This window comes from Streptopelia decaocto (assembly GCF_964273445.1).
Source record: "Streptopelia decaocto genome assembly, chromosome: 9".
Lineage (NCBI taxonomy): Eukaryota > Metazoa > Chordata > Aves > Columbiformes > Columbidae > Streptopelia > Streptopelia decaocto.
In genome coordinates, this window is record NC_138664.1 from 17,126,597 (window position 1) to 17,145,622 (window position 19,026).

General features: G+C 36.2%; 1 protein-coding gene across 6 annotated transcripts in view; it reads right to left on the reverse strand.

The window, feature by feature from the left end:
• VPS13C (vacuolar protein sorting 13 homolog C) overlaps positions 1–19,026 on the reverse strand; it is a 90,171-nt gene that overhangs the window by 34,825 nt on the left and 36,320 nt on the right. For 5 of the 6 annotated variants that reach the window (XM_082061348.1, XM_082061347.1, XM_082061350.1 and 2 more), the window contains 22 exons: positions 18,439–18,743; positions 17,983–18,130; positions 17,103–17,211; positions 16,531–16,664; positions 15,418–15,574; positions 14,593–14,672; positions 13,723–13,782; positions 12,448–12,613; positions 11,470–11,586; positions 10,837–10,940; positions 10,228–10,395; positions 9,490–9,794; positions 8,968–9,112; positions 7,732–7,888; positions 6,723–6,853; positions 5,518–5,687; positions 4,720–4,958; positions 3,282–3,511; positions 2,539–2,631; positions 2,021–2,386; positions 685–774; positions 105–260 (listed from right to left, as the gene is read on the reverse strand). In XM_082061348.1, the coding sequence (XP_081917474.1) occupies positions 105–260; positions 685–774; positions 2,021–2,386; positions 2,539–2,631; positions 3,282–3,511; positions 4,720–4,958; positions 5,518–5,687; positions 6,723–6,853; positions 7,732–7,888; positions 8,968–9,112; positions 9,490–9,794; positions 10,228–10,395; positions 10,837–10,940; positions 11,470–11,586; positions 12,448–12,613; positions 13,723–13,782; positions 14,593–14,672; positions 15,418–15,574; positions 16,531–16,664; positions 17,103–17,211; positions 17,983–18,130; positions 18,439–18,743 (3,630 nt within the window). The remainder of the gene's footprint in view (positions 1–104; positions 261–684; positions 775–2,020; positions 2,387–2,538; positions 2,632–3,281; positions 3,512–4,719; positions 4,959–5,517; positions 5,688–6,722; positions 6,854–7,731; positions 7,889–8,967; positions 9,113–9,489; positions 9,795–10,227; positions 10,396–10,836; positions 10,941–11,469; positions 11,587–12,447; positions 12,614–13,722; positions 13,783–14,592; positions 14,673–15,417; positions 15,575–16,530; positions 16,665–17,102; positions 17,212–17,982; positions 18,131–18,438; positions 18,744–19,026) is intronic. The other variant, XM_082061349.1, reaches the window with a different exon arrangement.

A 19,026-nucleotide genomic window follows, 5' to 3' on the forward strand; every position in this document is an offset into this window, starting at 1 on the left:
AGTCATAGGCTTGTGACTAGCAGCACAGAAAGCTCTTTAAAAAAACAAAATCAGAACTTCATACAGAACCACATAATTTGGCACCTTCTGCCTGTTAGGATTACCTTGGCTAAATTACTGAAAACAGCAAGACAACTTTTGGATATTGTTATATTCATTGTGTCACTCGATGAGATGTTAACTGCAGTTTGTGGCTCAGGAAGAACAATGAAATCATCTCCAGGCAACAAACTTCTCTCTTGGACAGGGTTAGTCTTCATCTAAAATAAAAATTTCATTAGGCAATTACCAACACATAGATTACTTTCTCCTATGTTAAAAGAGGAAAAAATGTGAGTTGTGCTTGACAATATCACTGAGCAAAGGAAAACCTACTTTACTGTGTAAATCTCAGACACCTTACACAAACACAGAAATTTTATACCAGCATTGAAGGCAAGCAAGTTATTTTCTTCCCTCTCTGTATGTGTGGTTACACGCTACATGGTACCCATGCACTGGACAATCAACATTCTACAGAAAAAGCTTAAGGTGCCTGAAGACTGACTTTATTTTTTTCATGTGAAATTGCATAGCTCCCTCAAAGCAACAGCACTCAAAAGATCAATATTCTGTCACATAAAGCTTTCAAGAAATAGCTGTCTATTGTAACTGTTTCACATAGTTTCAAGTATGATTACATACTTCCAGCTTTAAAGTCCATTGCTTCTTTCCTCCTTCAATTCGTTCAATAAGTGGCTCCCACACTGCATAGGTTTCATTGTAATAATGAACCTAAAGAAAAAAATCAAAATTTAAAAAAGGCATCTAAAAACAAAGGACTGGGTTCCTTCTAATAGCATTTAGTAGGAAAAACATTAATAAGAAAATAGTCTTCATTTCACATATTGAAGATCTATCAACTTTCAAATGGCTTCAAAAATTAATATGCAGTCGTGTAACATATCAAATTTTTGTAAGTGACATCATTTTTTCAAGAAGTCACTACTGGCTTGCTTTCAGAGCAACCAGTCTGGTAACTCCAAATATTTTAATACCTTCACTTAATATAATGCAGTTTCTATCCTGTCCTAAACTGTTTGAGAGAATGATTTTGAGCTTCAAAATGTCAGTGCTGTAAGTACTTCACTGTACTATGAAATATCAATTAGTTTGAGCAAACCTTAGTCTGAATCTGGTTCACTGGAACAATTAATGTAGCCTACACAAAGTTTTTACTTCCCTTCAGCCACTGCACATCTGAATAGAAGTTGTGAACCAAAGAGTTCTGGATTGGTCCCTGTCAGCGACCTTCCTCATCCCTCCCCACTTCTGGAACCACAGTGCCTTCCCCCACTGTCTATGGATACGTATGTGTCTTCCATACTCTACTGCATTACACACTGCTAGCGATGAAATAAGGCTTCTTGTATATCCAGTACAGAACAGATTATAAGGCACATTTGCTGAACTGACAAAATACACCTACGATGTATTTAAGCTATTGTACAGAGTAGCTGCACATCTGGTTGTATTAAATGTTAACATGCTGCCTCTGTAAGAGTCTTATACCATCTCAGAATTCACCATATCTTGGGAAAAGAGTTGCAATTGCGGGCAAAACAAATACAGTGGGATTACAATCCAAGATGCAGTGATTTTGAGAAAAAGAGTGTAAATTTATCAATAAACACAATGCTAGAGAAACAAGGTGGACAACAAGAGTTAAATATGAATATTCAACTAAGCCAAGCTCATTGTTCCTACAGCTGCAAGTGACTATGCAGAAAATATGCAGGAACAGAGAGGACTACATTATTCCACAGTAGCAATTGCAATTAAAACCTAATATTGATTGCAAAGTTTCTATAAAGAACACATAATCCTTTGTCAGATTTGACTGACTACTAAAGAACTCCTAAGAGCATTACAATTTAAACTTATTATTAATTTAGCATATAGAAAGTGTACTAAAAGGTTGCTTGAACATTTTGAAATGTGCAGAAGTGTTTTAAACTGCTAACAGTTGGATTCTACGTACCTCCAGTGACATATCAGCAGTGACTTCCATCAGCGAGGACCAGTTTTTAAGAACACCTGAAAACTCAGATTCTACTAACAACAAAGGGACAGTGTGATGTCCCAGACCACATTCCAAGGTGATCTGAACCGATGTCACTGCAATGTCAAATTTCTCTTGTTTCAGAATATGTTCACGGTCCTTAAAAGTTTCTGTTGCTTCTGTGGCCACATCAACACCAAGAAACCAAGCATTGCACTCATCTATAGGCTTCACTTGCCACAAATTCTCAGGAACTTCAGTTGCTCCTCTAGAATCCTCCTCTGTTCTTTTGGGCTTTATGGCAGCCATAATGGTCATCACAGTATTCAGAATTATCGGTGAGATCTTGAACAAAGAAAAAAATGAAATTCTAAGATTGGAATTAAACTGATGGGAGAAAAAGGAAATTTTAAACAGTAATACATAAATTATAAAATCCTCAAGCTGCTGTTTGAGAAACACACCTGTTCTTCCCAAGACATTTTTTATAATCTTACCTTTATACTAAGTTCTTCTATGGTTACTACCACAGTTTGTAACCCTGAGACGTGCATCATATTTTCCATGACCAAGGAACACGGCCGTAACACCTGAGTAAAAAATTTAACTTGGTTATTAAGGTATCTCCTCGAATCTAATCCTTCCAAAATGGTCTTGTATTTTTTTGATCCCACAGGCTAAAGGGATATTGAACTCATATAATAACAGCACATTTCATAGTAACACCATTCTTTCCGTAGTGTTACTGTGCCTCACTCCAGCACCTAAATTTGTACAACAGCAATTTTGTACTGGAAGGTTAAAAGTTCGTGAAATAAAAACTTTTGACATAAAGCTTTAAAAAATTGAAAACAAAACCCACACACAGAGATAAACTTATGGTATAGTAAAAAAAAGAAATGCCAAATACTTAAGAAAACTAAATGCAAATCAACTGACAGGTAGTAAGCAAAGTTGCATAGAAGTATTCTTAGTGTTCTAAGCCCCTCATGCAATTTCCTCACCAACAAACTTGAAATTTCACTTACAAATGAACTACAGAGGTTTTAGAGCTCTATGCACCTTCCGATAAAAGATTTCTCTTTAAATGGCATATCACAGATTCACAGTCCCTTCATATCTTCATAATAATCAATGACATGAAAACTTAATTTTCTGAGTGCTATGGATATGCCGACTAAAAGGACACATCTGCCAACAGTTCTCATTACTTTTTCATTATGAAATACAAGTTTCTTACTGTAGTAACATTCTTGTCTTGTTTTTCTTTGAGAAAGGCACAGACCAACACTTTGAATTCCTTCACTTGAGCAGTCATCCTCTGTGCAGCCCCTCCAGACATCAGAGAAAAGTCACATTGGAAGGAAACTTTTAAGGCAGGGGCATCAGCACTGGTCAAATTAGCAACGAATACTATTTCTGGATCCATGATTACAGCTTTTAATGTCATATTTGGTCGTAGAGATACTTCTGTGAAAATTAGTAAAAAAGTCACCTTGAATATAAGAAGTTTGAAAGCATTATTATGCACATAATACCTAAACCATGCATTAAAAATGCTACATAATTTTAGGGGTACAAATTTAACAAATAATATCACATTTTTTGCTTCTCTGAAATGGAATGTCACAGAGCATATAGAAATCAGCACCAAACTGGTCAGAAGATTAATTTTGAAGAAACTGTTTGTTTCAGTATTGTAGAAGGACAGTATTAGACCTATACACTTTAGTCACCCTAAGCATTTTGGCTCTACAAAGCCAAGCTGGAAGCAGTTATCTGCTGGCTCAATACCTAAAGTAACTAGCTTTAGAGTGAGGATTTACTAATTAAAACCAACTCAGAGATATACAATTTCTTGTCTGAAGATCCTCTCAGTCTCCAAACAGGAGAAGAGAATCATATTACATTTATCTCAGTTAAAAGCAAGACTCTCTAACCTAGTGATGAATCAAGTCACTTCAGTTCTCAGTGACAGGCAGCATGGTGGTGTGTGACCCTCCAGCATGCTGGGACTCACTATGTGAGTTACTCACACCTAACGCTTGCCAGAAATACCAAATATCACACCTATGCAATGGAATAGGTGCCAAGTTGAGGCTTGGTGCGCTACAGGAAAACAAAGAAAGCTTGCTTGCAGCCAGCAACACATTTGAGTAGTCCTTGGCAGCCCCTGCCAGAGCCATTTTTCTCAAGTGTGTACTGTCCCTCACTTAGCACAGGACTTGTGCAGGTCATCAACAAGGAAAGAGAAGAACAAGTGAACTGCCTACAGTTTCAAAACACACAGCTTGCAGAAGTATCGGTAAAATATTCTTCACCACTTGCCTTTATAGAGTTAGTTGTTCATTTTACTCTCTTAACTGCCATCTACAGGGTGCTTTCTACTCTAAGCATGCTTCCTTTGCGATATTACATGGGTACAAAATCTTTTTTAGCACAAGTGATGTTCAGTATTTAGCTCTGCTGGAAAGCACAAATCCACTTCTAAACAGAACAGTTTCAGAATTACTACTACTTGCAACAATCTATGGTATCAGTAGCCAATTTACACATTGTGAAGAAACTAATTTCTGAAGTCTGATAGCAAGATAGCATCTTGAAAACTTCTGGATTATTTCTTTTCGGTTTGAAGTCTGTAAAGGAGGGGAGTGGTGGTGCAAATCGTTTTTACAGACCTGTTTCTGGCTTGGATACCCCAGAAGCAACATGCTTTAATTGCCCCTGTGCTGATCTTTCAGTTGAGGATGCCAGCACTGAGTTAATGAAAAAATCTGCTACTGCCAACAGAAACTCCATACTGGCACATATGTACAGCTTGTCAAGGACGGCAGTGACTTGACTTCCATTTTTATCCTGCTTGTAGTTTATATCTATCATTGAACTGTCATTTGTGTTGTCTTTCTTGTCTATCATTCTGGAAAACAAGTTCAATAAGAAATATGTTAATCATCATAACATATAGATCTAAAAACCAAAGATGAACTAGTACTTTTTTTTCCTCTCCATGTCATTTATAAATAGGAATTGCAACATAAGCAGTGTTTCCTCTAGGAAAAAAGTTGTATAGACTTCTCTAGCACAAGAGTAATTTCAATTTAAAATTTGTATGCAACAGTTTTGTAACTACATATGCAGCTTGAAACAATCATACTAGAGTTTCAGTGCACAGAACTTTCTAGCTGAGGCTGGTTACTGTCTACTCAGCTGTTCTACACAGTTGAATGTAATAGTCAAGCCTCTCAGGTACTTTTTTGTATTTTGGATAACCTGGGAAATACAGATATGAAAGAAAAAAATTCCTTAACATCATTAAATTACTTCATTCATTGCTTTTGTACATAGTATGACAGGCAGCAATGGACATCCCTACTAAGTTTTATCAATCCCATGTGAAGCAAAGCATAGAACAAGGCAACAGTCTTCCTCACAAGTTGCATGGAGTTGTTTTCCATTTCTGATACACTCAAACCTACCTTGCAGTCACATTCTGAATTCCTTCTCTGAGGTCATCCAGGGTACATGCCTTGAGTTTAACATTAATACCCATTGAGCCATCTGAAAACATGTTGCCTGACGATGCCATGACATGCAGCCGGAGTTCACCAAGGCGTAACTTGTCACTATGTGGTGAGAGCAGAGACTTCTACATAATGAGAAATAGTAGGACTAGTTAACACAGAACAAAGTAATTAGGATGTTGCCATTGCTACTAGCCATGAGCACTTTGATCCATGAACTGAAAGATCTGATTAGCCTGTTGCTGTCATCAGTCCTCCAATCATACAAATTAGTCTGAGAAAAACACTGAGACAACAGAAGAAACAAGTTGGGTTCTGGTAAAGTTGTTTCTTCACCACATTTCTAACAGTAATTCAGGATGTGTGACTGAAGGATAATCCATGGGAACTCTGAAGCTCCTACCAGAGGATCCCTCCACTCCCTTCACACTAACTCAATTACAGCCAGGACCTCAGCAATATATGGAAAGCAGATGAAGATTAAATTAAAATACAATCCCATTACAGTGTGTTTCTTCCCTGTGATGCTCATTTCACAAGAACCCCTCAAATAAAAAGCACCATGAATTCCTGCATTGTTATTTTAAATGCAAAACTACTATGGTTCACTATATACCAAGACTTAAAAGGCAAACACCTTCACATCTGGACAAAGCATGTTACATAACCAAAAAAAAGGGAACACTGCACATGTTGTCTGTTTTCAGCACAGGAAGGATGTTCATTATTACTCGCACTCAGGGAGATGTAAGAAAGTTTGGGTCATGTACCCCTTGGATCTGATTACTAACTAAACAGGCACCATGCACAGAACTAGCATCATCTAGGCTAGCAATTCCTGCCTTTCAAATTTTTGTTTTTATTTTGGATAACTTGAATCAGAGCTTGAATGACCAAATCAAATGGTGGCTGTTATTGGTTGGCTGATTTTTTTTTTTTTTCAGTGTGATTTTTAGAAATACACTGGTGTCCTTCAAATTAAGAATAATCCCTGCCCATAAAAACTCAAAGTCACAGGATAAATTGCGTAAGATCCATAAGGCAAGTATAACAAAGCCAACAGAACCAACACAACTCTTAGTTTTACTACCCCAAGTTCTGTCCACATGAGAAGCCTAAGGTCCCCACCCCATCTGTATGGTAAAAGCTTTGTCACAAACCTGATTCTTATCACTGTTGTAGAGAATTACTGAAAGCGACTCAAAATGAAAGTCAAATTTAAGCGCTGTATAACATTCTGCAGAAGACTGAACTGTAGAAACATTTTTTTGCCCAGAAGCAAGAAGAGGACCTGTCAGTGAAAAGAAAATATTTTTATATTTCTTTAGAACACTGGGCTTGGGGGTGGTTTACTGGTTTGGTTTGTTTGTGGTTTTGGTGGGTTTTGTTTTGTTTTTCTTCTAATTTAAGACCAGAAAGTCTAGGAGGAAAGCTCTAAATCAGGAAAATTATTCAAAACAATTCACATTTTTATTTACTCAGCGTCACTAAGTTCTATTCAATGCATGGTAAAATTGCCTAGCACAGAGTGGTTTAAGAACCTTAAAAAAAGCTGTCATTAATGTACTGCAGTTTTTCATTTGTTTTCATGAAGAACTACAGGAACTACCAAGACTGCTCAAGGAGTTTGCACTAATCTTCCTTCCACCTACTTCTCATAGCATTATAATTCAACTACTGGTTAAGCAGTAATTTTTTTTATATTGAGAATGTTAAGTTTTGGGAAAAAAAATATTTTAGCGAGGTGTCGACAATATTTCATCCAGAGACGTACACTGTTGACATTAACACACTATTTGAATACTAATGGTATCCTTGATTGCTGTAATTGTGCATTAATATTCTGCGGGAGTTGGTTTGGCTTTTTTGATTTTTTTTAAAACACTTGCAACTTCTAAGAGGTATTCATATAGACTGCAGAATACCATTCTAAAAGAGATGAATTGTAAAAAAAATACACTACAGGAACTTTTGGCCATCAACAGCTCACACTAACGTTTTGGCATATGCATATATTATTATTTATAACTTTTCATGTACAAAATGCATATGTAGCAATTAAGAAAACCAATTTTATTTACACACATAGAAGTGCTTCAGATAAATATGATGTTTGAATTTGCAAATAGCCCTCTGCCTAAACATACTCAGCTTTTGAATTGAGCATACCCTCAGAGAAATCAGATTCATTTGGAACTTTCCCCTTCTTGAGTATCTGTGTATCTTTGACATTCTCTTGCACAATATTTGGCTGTGAAGAAGCCCCTCCAAGGTTTTCAAGTAAGATTTTCATGACAACAGCTAGATCATCTTCACTTAGTGCAATCTATAAAGTAAGAAAACAACTTCATTCTTGGTGACAATATTTCTTTCCAGAAAACCCCACCTCTATCAACAGTATGCAGATGTTGAGGAGAAACAACATGCTGCTTCCATCATAAACAAGCTGTCTAGTCAAAATGATACTGGTGAGAACACCCTAAATAATTTACCCACTTTTCCTAAAATATCATTTGTTACTTGTTATGAACATGAGCTACAACAAAACTAGTATGATAACACTTTCTAATCTTGTAAGGGCTCTTCACCTGCTAACAATGAGTCACTGATGATCACAAGCACTTTTTAAAAATTCAGTAATCCAGAAATACAACCAAAGAGCATTAAAGCCAAGCTTTACACTGTATACACTAAAGCAACTGCCATTCAGTAAGCCTTTAAAGAGTGCACAAACTGAATCTAATTGTAAAACAACAGGATTGTGAAAAAAAAAATGAACAGCAGTAAGTGACAAAATGTGGTCATTTAGCCCATAATAGTATTAGAACATGTTTCCTAATTTTTTTACTGGTACTCCTTCAATATCTTATTCCTCTGTGCCTCACCAGTACTACATTTGGCCACAGCACAGACCCAGAAATGAGGCAGGGCTCGTGAACAACTGAAAGGACCCCTAGTCTGTTTTCACTCAAATCCATATGGTTAATGTAGGACAATAGAAAGTAAAGCACTCCCTCTACAAAGATATCAACCTTAATTTTGAATTGTTGTATATTACAGATCCACATCTACCCTTTTAATTACTAGTAAATCTGCTAAACACTCAAATAACTTGAATATTACAGATTACATCTTGAATCTAGATTTTAAATGCTAACTCAATAGATAAGCTCAATGACTATACTGACTGTTGAGTCAAAAGATAGTTGTATGCAGCTACATCAAAATTATTCATTATATAATATCAAAATTGAATACATCTATAAACTGGACAGTCAAACTGGAAGTCTTACGTTACATAAAGAACACAAATTGCAATGAGTTTACAAGCTCTTTAACTAGGCTAAGCACTACCCTGGGAATATATCTAACTTTTGATGTAGCTCTGATTTGCCATGACATTACCTGCAGTGGTTTTAGGTCTCCTTTGATACCAATTGTTGGGGCTTTATGATACCAAGTTGCTGCTAAATTTCTCTGGACCAGTAAAGTCAAACTCACAGAACGAAGAATTTCAGAATCTGGTTGAGAATCTGTGGATATAATGCACCTACAGAAGACAGTGGAAGCAGCAGAGAAAAAAACACTTAGTAGCTGCAGAATCCCAAATAATATCATACTAATCTAGCAGAACTGTGGGTATGCTTGTTCCCTAATTAATAATAATTGGTGCTTACATGCACTTATGCCCAAGTTTGTACTTAGAATTAACTCAGTAACTGTCTTATCTTCCTTTCTTTCCAAGAAGTTTGAGATTGTAGATATGTGTCCCTATCTAAAAGCACTCCTGAATCTAGAAGGGGAGTGGGGTGGAAGGATGTTGTTGGGTTTTACTATGTTTTCATTGCCTACCATCTTTAAACAATAGAATAATGCTGCATATGGATCAGAAACACTTTTTGACTCAGAACAAAACTCCGTGTATACCTCGATAATTTCAAATGAGTTAGCTGCACATCCATGTTGTCAATGACTGGAGGAAGAGAAGATTCATCTGAAGACACCAGCTTGAATTCATTCTGAACTCTGATTAAGCCAAGATCAGCTACCAAAGCATTACACGAAGTTGAAGATTCAGGAACAACTATAACTGGAGCTTTCAAGTTGATATCCATTAAGAGGCGGAAGCTCTTTTTAGCAAAGTCCTTCATGCTGGAAGCAGCCATTTCTGCCGCCTGAACGGTGACTGCAGTCAGGGCTTCTTGTGCCGTCTGGAAATTGTTTAGGAAGTTCTATTGGTAGGTAGTGAAAAAAAAAAAAAAAAAGGGTTCGGTGAGACTAAATAAGCTTCACAAAATGGCAACCCCCAGACAAAACCTGAATTTAAGAAAAATACTACGGCTGAGGCAGAAAGATGAAAACTTCCAATTCAACTGTGCAAGTTTCAAAAGAGAAAAAGGTTAAAATCTTGCACAAGCTAAGATATTGCTTACCTATTTAATTTTTCTGATGTTGTTAAAGCTCACTTAGTTACTTATTTTATTATCCTTCTCTTTTGTCATTCTTCTATAAAGCAGTGCAACTTAAGTGACACTTATTCAGCAAAATATTACTATATGCTTGTACATCAATTCACCATGAGGTACAGGTCACAAATAGCCAATTACATTTTATTTTACTAAAAAACTTGTAATGTCAAGAAAAGAACTGAAACTAATGTCTTACCAGGAGAGACATAAAGAACTGATGTAGGTAAATTATTTGGATGCAGCCAACTTTCAGAGACATTTTACCATCCACCCTTGACATATCTGCATAGGCTTCCCCTGCAGTAGCGTCTGGATAAAGTAACATGTGAAATCTAAACACTTCATCTCCCATTATGGAGACAGCCTAGAAGATTAAGTCCATATAATTAATACGCCCTGGCAATAATCTGTGATACACTTATTGCTCAAGTTATCAAAGAAGAAATATTTCCACAAAAAGATCAACTGCAACTTATCAGTAGCACTTGGACATGTATGCTAGGCACAAAAGGAAACTGAATCAGCCATCTTATGGCATGTCTGTTCTCACTTGATTATCTCTCGATATTTAAACCATGCTACTCAAAATAAAAGGCATCAATGCAAACATGATAAAAAAATAATTCAATACTCATGTTTTGCTTCCCTGAGATAAAGGAACTAAACCAATGAAATTTTGCTTAATATTTGGTACATTACATTGTACTTAGTATTATACAACACAGCAAATCAACTACTGTGCTGTCATTAAATAATTTAAAGAATTAGGTCTTTTTGTTTGTTTACAATCTACACAACACATCACCTTCTTATGGATTGTTTGTGGATCAACATTTGTAATGATAATATCTTCAAGTCTGGAGAACACTTCAATCTTTTTAGTTTGCATAGCTACAGATGCATCCATTCCTGATTTGAGACAGAAGGAAGAAGAATTCGTGGAAGTGCATTTATTAAGTAAACACTTTTTAGAAAAGCAGTATTATTTACTACCGAATATAAAGAAAAGCTTAGAAACTAGTATTCTTGATGCAACAACCAATGCTAAGCACAAGGCAGAAATCGTGACCTTATTACACATGACAAGTTTGCAAAAATAAACTGACTCTAAAAATAGAGTAAAAATTCCTAACACTATCTGGAATGTAGCTATTAAAAAATGGAAGCTAGTGTTATTTATAACATAGTGGCTTCATTTCTTTTAATTTTACTACACTTAGAAATTAATTGCCTTATTTTTCTGATTCAAACATTTTCTTCCCTCACAGGCATCTTGGCTACTGAAATACTTAACCACAATCATATCATACAATCCAAATGTATTCGAACATAAGTTAGAGACATCTACAGTGCGCACACTGGCCTTTCAGAAGTCAGAGAGGAGTAAGATATTTCTTGCTACAACCAACTAATCTAATATTTAAATCAAAACCCTTACCTTGTATTCTAATGTCAGCAATTCTACAGGTCTGATCACATACTGTAATAGCAAATGCATTTAGCTTTGCAGTGAGTTTTAATTCACAGATGTCATCAAGGGCTGTAATAGCAGATACTGGACAGGCAACACAAGAGACATACAAGAACTTCATTACAAGTCAGTTTTTTAAAACAAATGTTAGATTATTTGTTATATACATATATGAAGCATTCAAAAAAGTAACCTGCAGTCAGTAACCCTAAAAGTTACTGCTAATTATTAGTCAAGACATGGATTAAGTCTCTCAACACAGTTTTCTTCTAGCACAAGAACAGTCACCAACACAGGCAAAAATGGTTTCCGCAGCAAAACTGAAGGCGCCTGCAGAACACGAAATCTAACAGCCAGCCACTGTCAACTCAGTCCCAAGAGATTTAGGATTAAAACTCCTTGAATTTCCCAAACAAGACTACAAATGCAAGAATCAACCATGCAGGACCTGATTAAACATTCATAAGGAGCTTTCATATAAAAACTCAAACTATTTCAAAGTTACAGATACCAGTAATTAAAATAAGCACAATAACATTCAGTTCAAAACTTCTCTTTGCTTCCCCAGGACCCAGGAATGTTTATTTTCACCAAAGTAAACACTCTTTAGAGCCTCTGGATTGGAAAGCAATGAAGTTTTGACACTGATGCTTGGCAAGGCTTTGATACTGTTCACTGCAACATTGTTTATTCGACTTCTTGTAATACAAATCCAGGCACTTCCTAGAAAAAGTTAAATTGAGAAAGAAGAATTTGTAAAATAAACAACAAAAATATCTGACTTAAAAAAAAAAAATTAGATTATTTTCTCCCCACATACAGTTGCGCATGCCTTGTTTTTCAACAAAATAGACTGCCATGCTGTCACCAGAAACAGTATCCTTTGAAACCAAAAGGTAGGTGCTGTTAAGCAACAAAACTATGGCCTTTCTAATACAGGAGTACCTTGATTAAGAGTAGTTCCTTTTTCCTCTTCTTTTATTTGAGGCTTCTGGTCTGATGCTTTATCAGTACTAGGAAGACCACCCGATGGAACACTGAATGTGAGAAAACTCATGATGGAAAGCAAAGCCTCTGTGTGAAGTACTATATCCAAACGTGAAAAGATGACCTAAAATGAGGGCAAGGAGACAAAGTAACATTGTTATTCAGTAGCAGTCTATCACATAACAACTCAGAGTTACTGTCATTGAACCAAGGAAAAAAAAAAGTGGCTGGCTCAATTTCACAAGTATCTCACCCTTCTGTCTCCTTCAACTTAACACCACACAATCTCCAGAACAGATAGGGAGCTATGGAAGGGAAGCTTTAAACAGCTGTAGAGGTACTGTGTCCATCTAAAACTTGCTGCTTCATGTGGTTATGCTTTTTCAGTGAGCTCCCTTAGTTCTGCTGCATTTCATTGTGGAATATTGAGCACTTTAGTTGACATTTTCAGAACCATATTTTAGTAGGTATGATACAAACCAACAAGATCCAAAATTTGCATTCAGAACAGAAAGTATGCAAATAGCAAGTACTCTAGCCAATATTACTCAGCAAAACCTAGCATCAAGTAGCCAGCTTTTCCCAGCTCAGAGCAACTCTTGATAAATGCAGGCTTTACTGATACATTAAGGGATGTCACCTTTCTTGACTCCAAAGTAGTCCAGCCACTTCAAATTCCACATACAGCTGTCAAGAAGGAAGCTCCACCTACCACTGCTGCTTTAAAGGCAACATTTTAAAAGGAAAATGACCTGCTTGCTTTAGAAGCCACCAAAGCCATGGAAAACTACACGAGTAGTTGCTTTCAGGAGAAGTAAAGAAAGGACCAATGGAGCACAACACCTCCGAGAACACTCGTTTGACATTTCACCTCATATCTCAGCTTCACTGTTAAGAACTTTAAAGCTCTGAAACACCAGGCCTTCACTTCACACACTGCTAAGTTTAACACTCCAAAAATACAATGCATCCTACAGGTCCCAGTTAGAAGTATGTCCTTATAAATTTTAACTAGTTAAAAATCTACATCTTCTAGTTAAGAAAAAAATACACTAAATATCTCTGTAAAAAAATACCAAAAAAAGTCCACATGCCAAAAAATCCAACATCTTTTTCCTCCTGGATTTCTCTTTGATATAGTTACACATAAAGCAGTAATCTTTAATGATGAGAAAGTCAGTGTTTTGATTTTTGAGAATCTTAAGAAAACCCTAAATAAAGCCCAGTACCTACATTGATATTTTGCTTGGTGCTTCTGTAAGTAGTAACAAAATCTGGTCCATCAGGATCAGCCTAAAGGAAGAAAAGCAAGGCCAAGCACAGAGTCAGTCTCTATTGAATTAACTGAACTAACTGAATTTACTACACAGAAGGATTATTCCCATTGCAAATGAAAACAAAGGAAAGTGATGAAGCCTGAAGAAACAAGTTCTCATGATCAAGGCAACCAGAACGGGTACTCGCAATGCTCTTCTCAGTGACCTTTTATTGCACATATTTTGTGAAAGTTCAATTGGCCAGTTATAAAATTTGCTCTTACCTAGGATCTATTTAAACTGGATCAATTTATGCTTAGTACTTTCTCAGAACAAATAAACTTGGTTTTCTCTATAAAAATGTAACTATAGATCTGAGTATGAGTAGCCTCCAGCTCAGATTCCCAAGCATTTGTACAGTTTTTGAAGGGCACTTCAAAAAATTTAATAAAAGCTCAAGAACTCTAGCTACCAACATAACATTCCTCAAATGTTAGTTTTACCACCCATAGAGAGTTACCTATCACTTATGTAGGCTAAGACTATCTCACCTCTTAAGTTACATAAAGGTACTAATCTCTATCATTTCCAGAGACAAAACCATTCAAACATTTGGTCTCACCAGTGACTTCAGAAATTCTATTAACTTAAGAAGCAAGCACTATATGGAAGCAATAGAAATGAAATGGAATGGTAAGTTGAAAAAACAGGTATTTGGGAGACGACTTAGACAAGTTTTGGATACAAATCCTACAGGCTTTTAAATATTCAAAAGAAATCTAACACAGGCTAAGTCTGGAAGCCTTATTTTACTCCCCATATAATCTTATTTAAGAGGCATTGAAACCTTAATGTATTCCATTTTCAGAAGATGTTCATCTGTCTCACTTGAAGAATTAATAATGCAAAGAGCTTCTCCTTTTGAGTCTGCAAATAAAGAAATAAAACTATAAAGTATTTCTGCTCACAAGCTTTACTCCACCTGTGGAATACCTCCATGCTAATTCTCAATTATATACTAATTATCTACTGTTCTTGCTGAAATAGTGGAGGTAAAAATCTATTTTCACTGAGAAACTGCTTAATCGCACTTGTGAAATGCTGTATTCTACTTTTCTTTTAATTAAACTAGTCAAAAATCAACTTATCTTCCTTAAAGAAGATACAAAATTTGAAAGTTATTTGCATTCCTATAATTAGTTTTGCATTCCTATCTTTAGGTTTTCATGTTCAAAACTATACTTATCTACTTGGAATAAATGCCTCAGTTATTGCTTGACTATCACTTTGGATTGTTACCTGATCCATCAAGGAAGCACACTGGATTTCCAGTGCTGCCAGAACAGGTCATAAAGCACAGATTCATAAGCTCACCAAAACAGTCTGAACAGATAGAATGTTTCTCAGGAAGGATTGTTCCTACTCAAAGTAAGCAACTATCTCAAATTAACTCAAGCTAACTCTAGCAACAGGAGAAAATTGGTGTGAGGTAAAACAGATTAATTGAATCTAAATTACACATGACAGCGTGATTAAATGAACTTGACACGTAAACTGTCCTTTTCCCTCTATCCCCACCAATTATTATTATTTTTCACCATGCTATCCTCTTGCTGCCCAAGCCAATTGCATGCACTGTACTGGCTGAATACCACTTTCCTAGAAGACTTACCCTTGATTTCAGTGCATCTCATCATAATTTTTTTCAGATATGCTGTTGCAGTCAATTCATGATTCCTTATTTTGGTTTCAGTCCCAAGCTGTAGCACAGTTAGAATATGTAATGGATGCCGTTCCTTCTGAACCTGCCTCATCAAGGTTATTACAACCTTGAATATAGAAAGAGAAATAAGTTCACTATTTCAGTAAAGCTGTCCAGATATTATGGCATACAGTTATAACTGAGCATTATCTCCTCAGCTAAGCTTGAAAGTAGTATTAATCTAGACATTTAGCCTTTTTACAGAGAGAACCTACACCCCCAGCTTGTTAAAGATATCCCTTTCTAATGCCCTTAAAATGAAGTTGTCTGATATGATTTCATGTCACACTCATAGAATATGTTAGCTTCTGGCTGGCGACAGGAGGAAGTTTTAGTCTTTGAATGCAACTTTCACTCAGTAATAGAGCAGTTTTTGTTTTTAAGGGTTTTTATTTCTGTCTAAAAAACAGGACCCAGAATTTGCATTGGACAAAAACGTCCACACTGATTTGGTCAAACAAAAATTACATAAAAAGCCAAACACAACCACAAAACGAACCCACAGTTGGCTGAGCTGTTCACATTTAAGTATCACAGATGTCTTCAGAGAAAATACATGCTTGGATGATTCTTACACATAGGTATCTTTGTAAATTCATTGTGCATTTTCCCAGTACTTCACTACAGCCTAACCTTCAGACTTCATATCTCTAAGGGAAAATACTAGTTCTAGCTTAACTACTGCAGCTGGTTTGTCACCAAGAAAATCATATGAAGCAGCATGAAGGATTAAGGCTGGGTGAGTGCAGAACAATTAAAAGTAGTCTAGTTTTCCCTGTTAGATGCATTGTGTATGTTAACTATTTTATAAATACAATCTCATATAATGAAGAAAAATAAAACAGCTAAAGAAACAGGTGAAGAATCTGGGTCCTGGTTGGTTGTTGGTTTTTTTTGGTTTCTTTCTGTTGGTATGTACCCTCTTCCTTAAATAGTTAAAATGGACTTTCTAGCCCACTAATTCTAAGAAGAAAGTGTGAGTATTGGATTCAGTAACAACATATTTTACAAATGGATATATACCTCTTTGATTTCAAAATTAAGCAGCATATTGATTTCATCTTCATTTAACATTCTTTTTCTCTTTTCAGACAGGATTACTTCTTTAACACTTGTATCCCATCTCAAAACTGATTTCTCCATTTCTTGGCTTTTACCTGAAACATTCAATAAATTGGTTAACTTTTGAAACTACCACCATTTGTTTAGCTCAAGAAACATATCCAATTCTTTTATTAGTTTAGATGGCTTACAGTCACCCCAAACAAGCTAGAAACATTTCCAGCAGCAGAGCTGTTAACTTCAGAGTAGGCAAACAAACAGAAACATGTTCTGGCAACAAGATGACCCTGCCATCTCAATACCTTGCTAGTTTTGTAACATTTTAACTAACACAATTACCAAATTTTGTCTTGTAATGTTTCCACTTAGTTCAGGCAATGAAATATGAACACTGCCCTTGCAAAATTAAGAAGAGAAGTTTATCACTTACACATCATATTCTCAGACATAAGCTTGCTTTCCAGATAACAAATGCTTTTTATTATTCCTGAAAGCTAACACATTTAATATTCATGACAAATTCCATCTCTGACCTTCATTTTGCAGTACTGGGTGTGCACAAGTTTGTTGTTCTTCTGCTTCACCAAGGTTTTCTGTCAACAATTTGAGACAGACATTCAAATCCTCTTGACTTAACACAACCTAAAAAATGGCAGATCACAGTTCACGTTGTTAAACTTATCACCGGGTAGTAAAGCAGAACACTGTTTCCTGGCAAGAAGAGTGCTTATTTACAGGTATTTTGTCAGCAGGATTGTCTCTCAAGTAACACAAGGAAATTATTTTAACAGCTTATTGTTAAAGGACTAGGAGATTAAAGGAGGTTATGACTTCTAAGGCTTTATCAATATAATTGCAGCCTTTAATTACCATACCTATGCTTTTAATACATCCCTGTAAATGATATGTTAGTTGATGGTATTTTAATTCCAGTTTCACCCAAGATGTACCTGGTATTTTCTTTCATATTATGTAAATTGCCACAAAATCCAACTATCCTGACATCAACTCAAGGGAGAAAGGAAGTGATGAAACTGGAGTTACTAAAACAAATATTTACATAAATTTAAATTCCTCTTAAGATATCATTTCCAAAAAAAGCACTACAAAGAGACTCAGAAAATTGGTGAGAAAATTACTTGATTTAAGCTGGTCCTGTCTTACGGCAGGTAATAAACAAGACTCCTTCTCTTTCAGTTTAATAAATGTACACAGCAGTTCAAGTGTTTTACATGACACTTTCGAACTTGCACATGCACACAGGTAGGTTAGACCCTGTTGACATCCCTGAAACCCACTCTATAGCTGCTCAAAATTTGCAGCTCATTGCACTTTTATGTCCAGAAATAACATAAAGGTTAGTCTTACACTATTATCACAAGCTTTTCACTACATTCTTTTCACAAGACTTACATTCATTGCATCCAGATATCCTGTGATCTCCAGTACCGGTAATTTGTGAAACCAAGCTGCAGATAGATTCCGTTTCACAGACAGGCTTAAATTAATAGGGTGAAGTATCTGAACGTCTGGATGCGACGAGCCCGTCTCCATAGTGGCCCTTAAAACAAAGAGAGGGGAAAAAAAAACCCACACCACACGTGGTGGGGAAGTTAGAACTTAAGTCCTATGTTACACTTTCAAACATCTTAAAACCCCAAATGCAATATCTCTTCAGGCTTAAAGGGCTTCCTGAGTAGAACAGTATCTTATTTTCCTACTGATTTACTTGCCCTTAAGAAGTTAGTATGTTAACAGCAAATATTTGACACTGTCATCTCACAGGGTTTCTAAGCAAGTAGATTAATATCCTATAGAGTATTAATATAAGAAATTAGCTAAGGCATTACTTAATAAAGTGTACTTTACCTAGAAAGTTTCAGCTTTGTCAGCTGTACATCCATTTTCTCAATGACTGGAGGGAGCGAACTGCCTTCTGGAGGCACCAAGCTAAACTGGTTCTGAATCCTAATCAAGCCAAGATCTATTATTACAGCACTGGAGGAAACTGAGGACTGAGGAATGACTATAACTGGTGCTTTCAAGTCAATATCCATTGCAAGGCGAAAACTCCTTTCAGCCAGGTCTTTTACGCTGGTAGCCGCCTTTTCTGCAGCTTGGACCGTAGCAGCGCTCAATGCCGCCTTAGCTGTCTGGAAGTTGTTCAAAAAGGTCTAGAACAAGCAGATGAAGAAAAAAAACACTGTTTACAGATATTTCTTCCTTAACGTAAATTACTCTCATTTTACATCATCAATCACAACAAACACCAACCAACAATCACACTGCCTGTTCTGTTGTTTTACCCAGGGAAAGACAACTGAGTCCCTTCTGTCATGACCTGTATTATAGGGTCAAAAACATACTAACCATACAAACCACTCATTTCAAACTTGTCTCTACTTTTTCCTTCTTCATTCACTTTTGGGGACACATTTTTAGAGCTGCTCTTTGCCT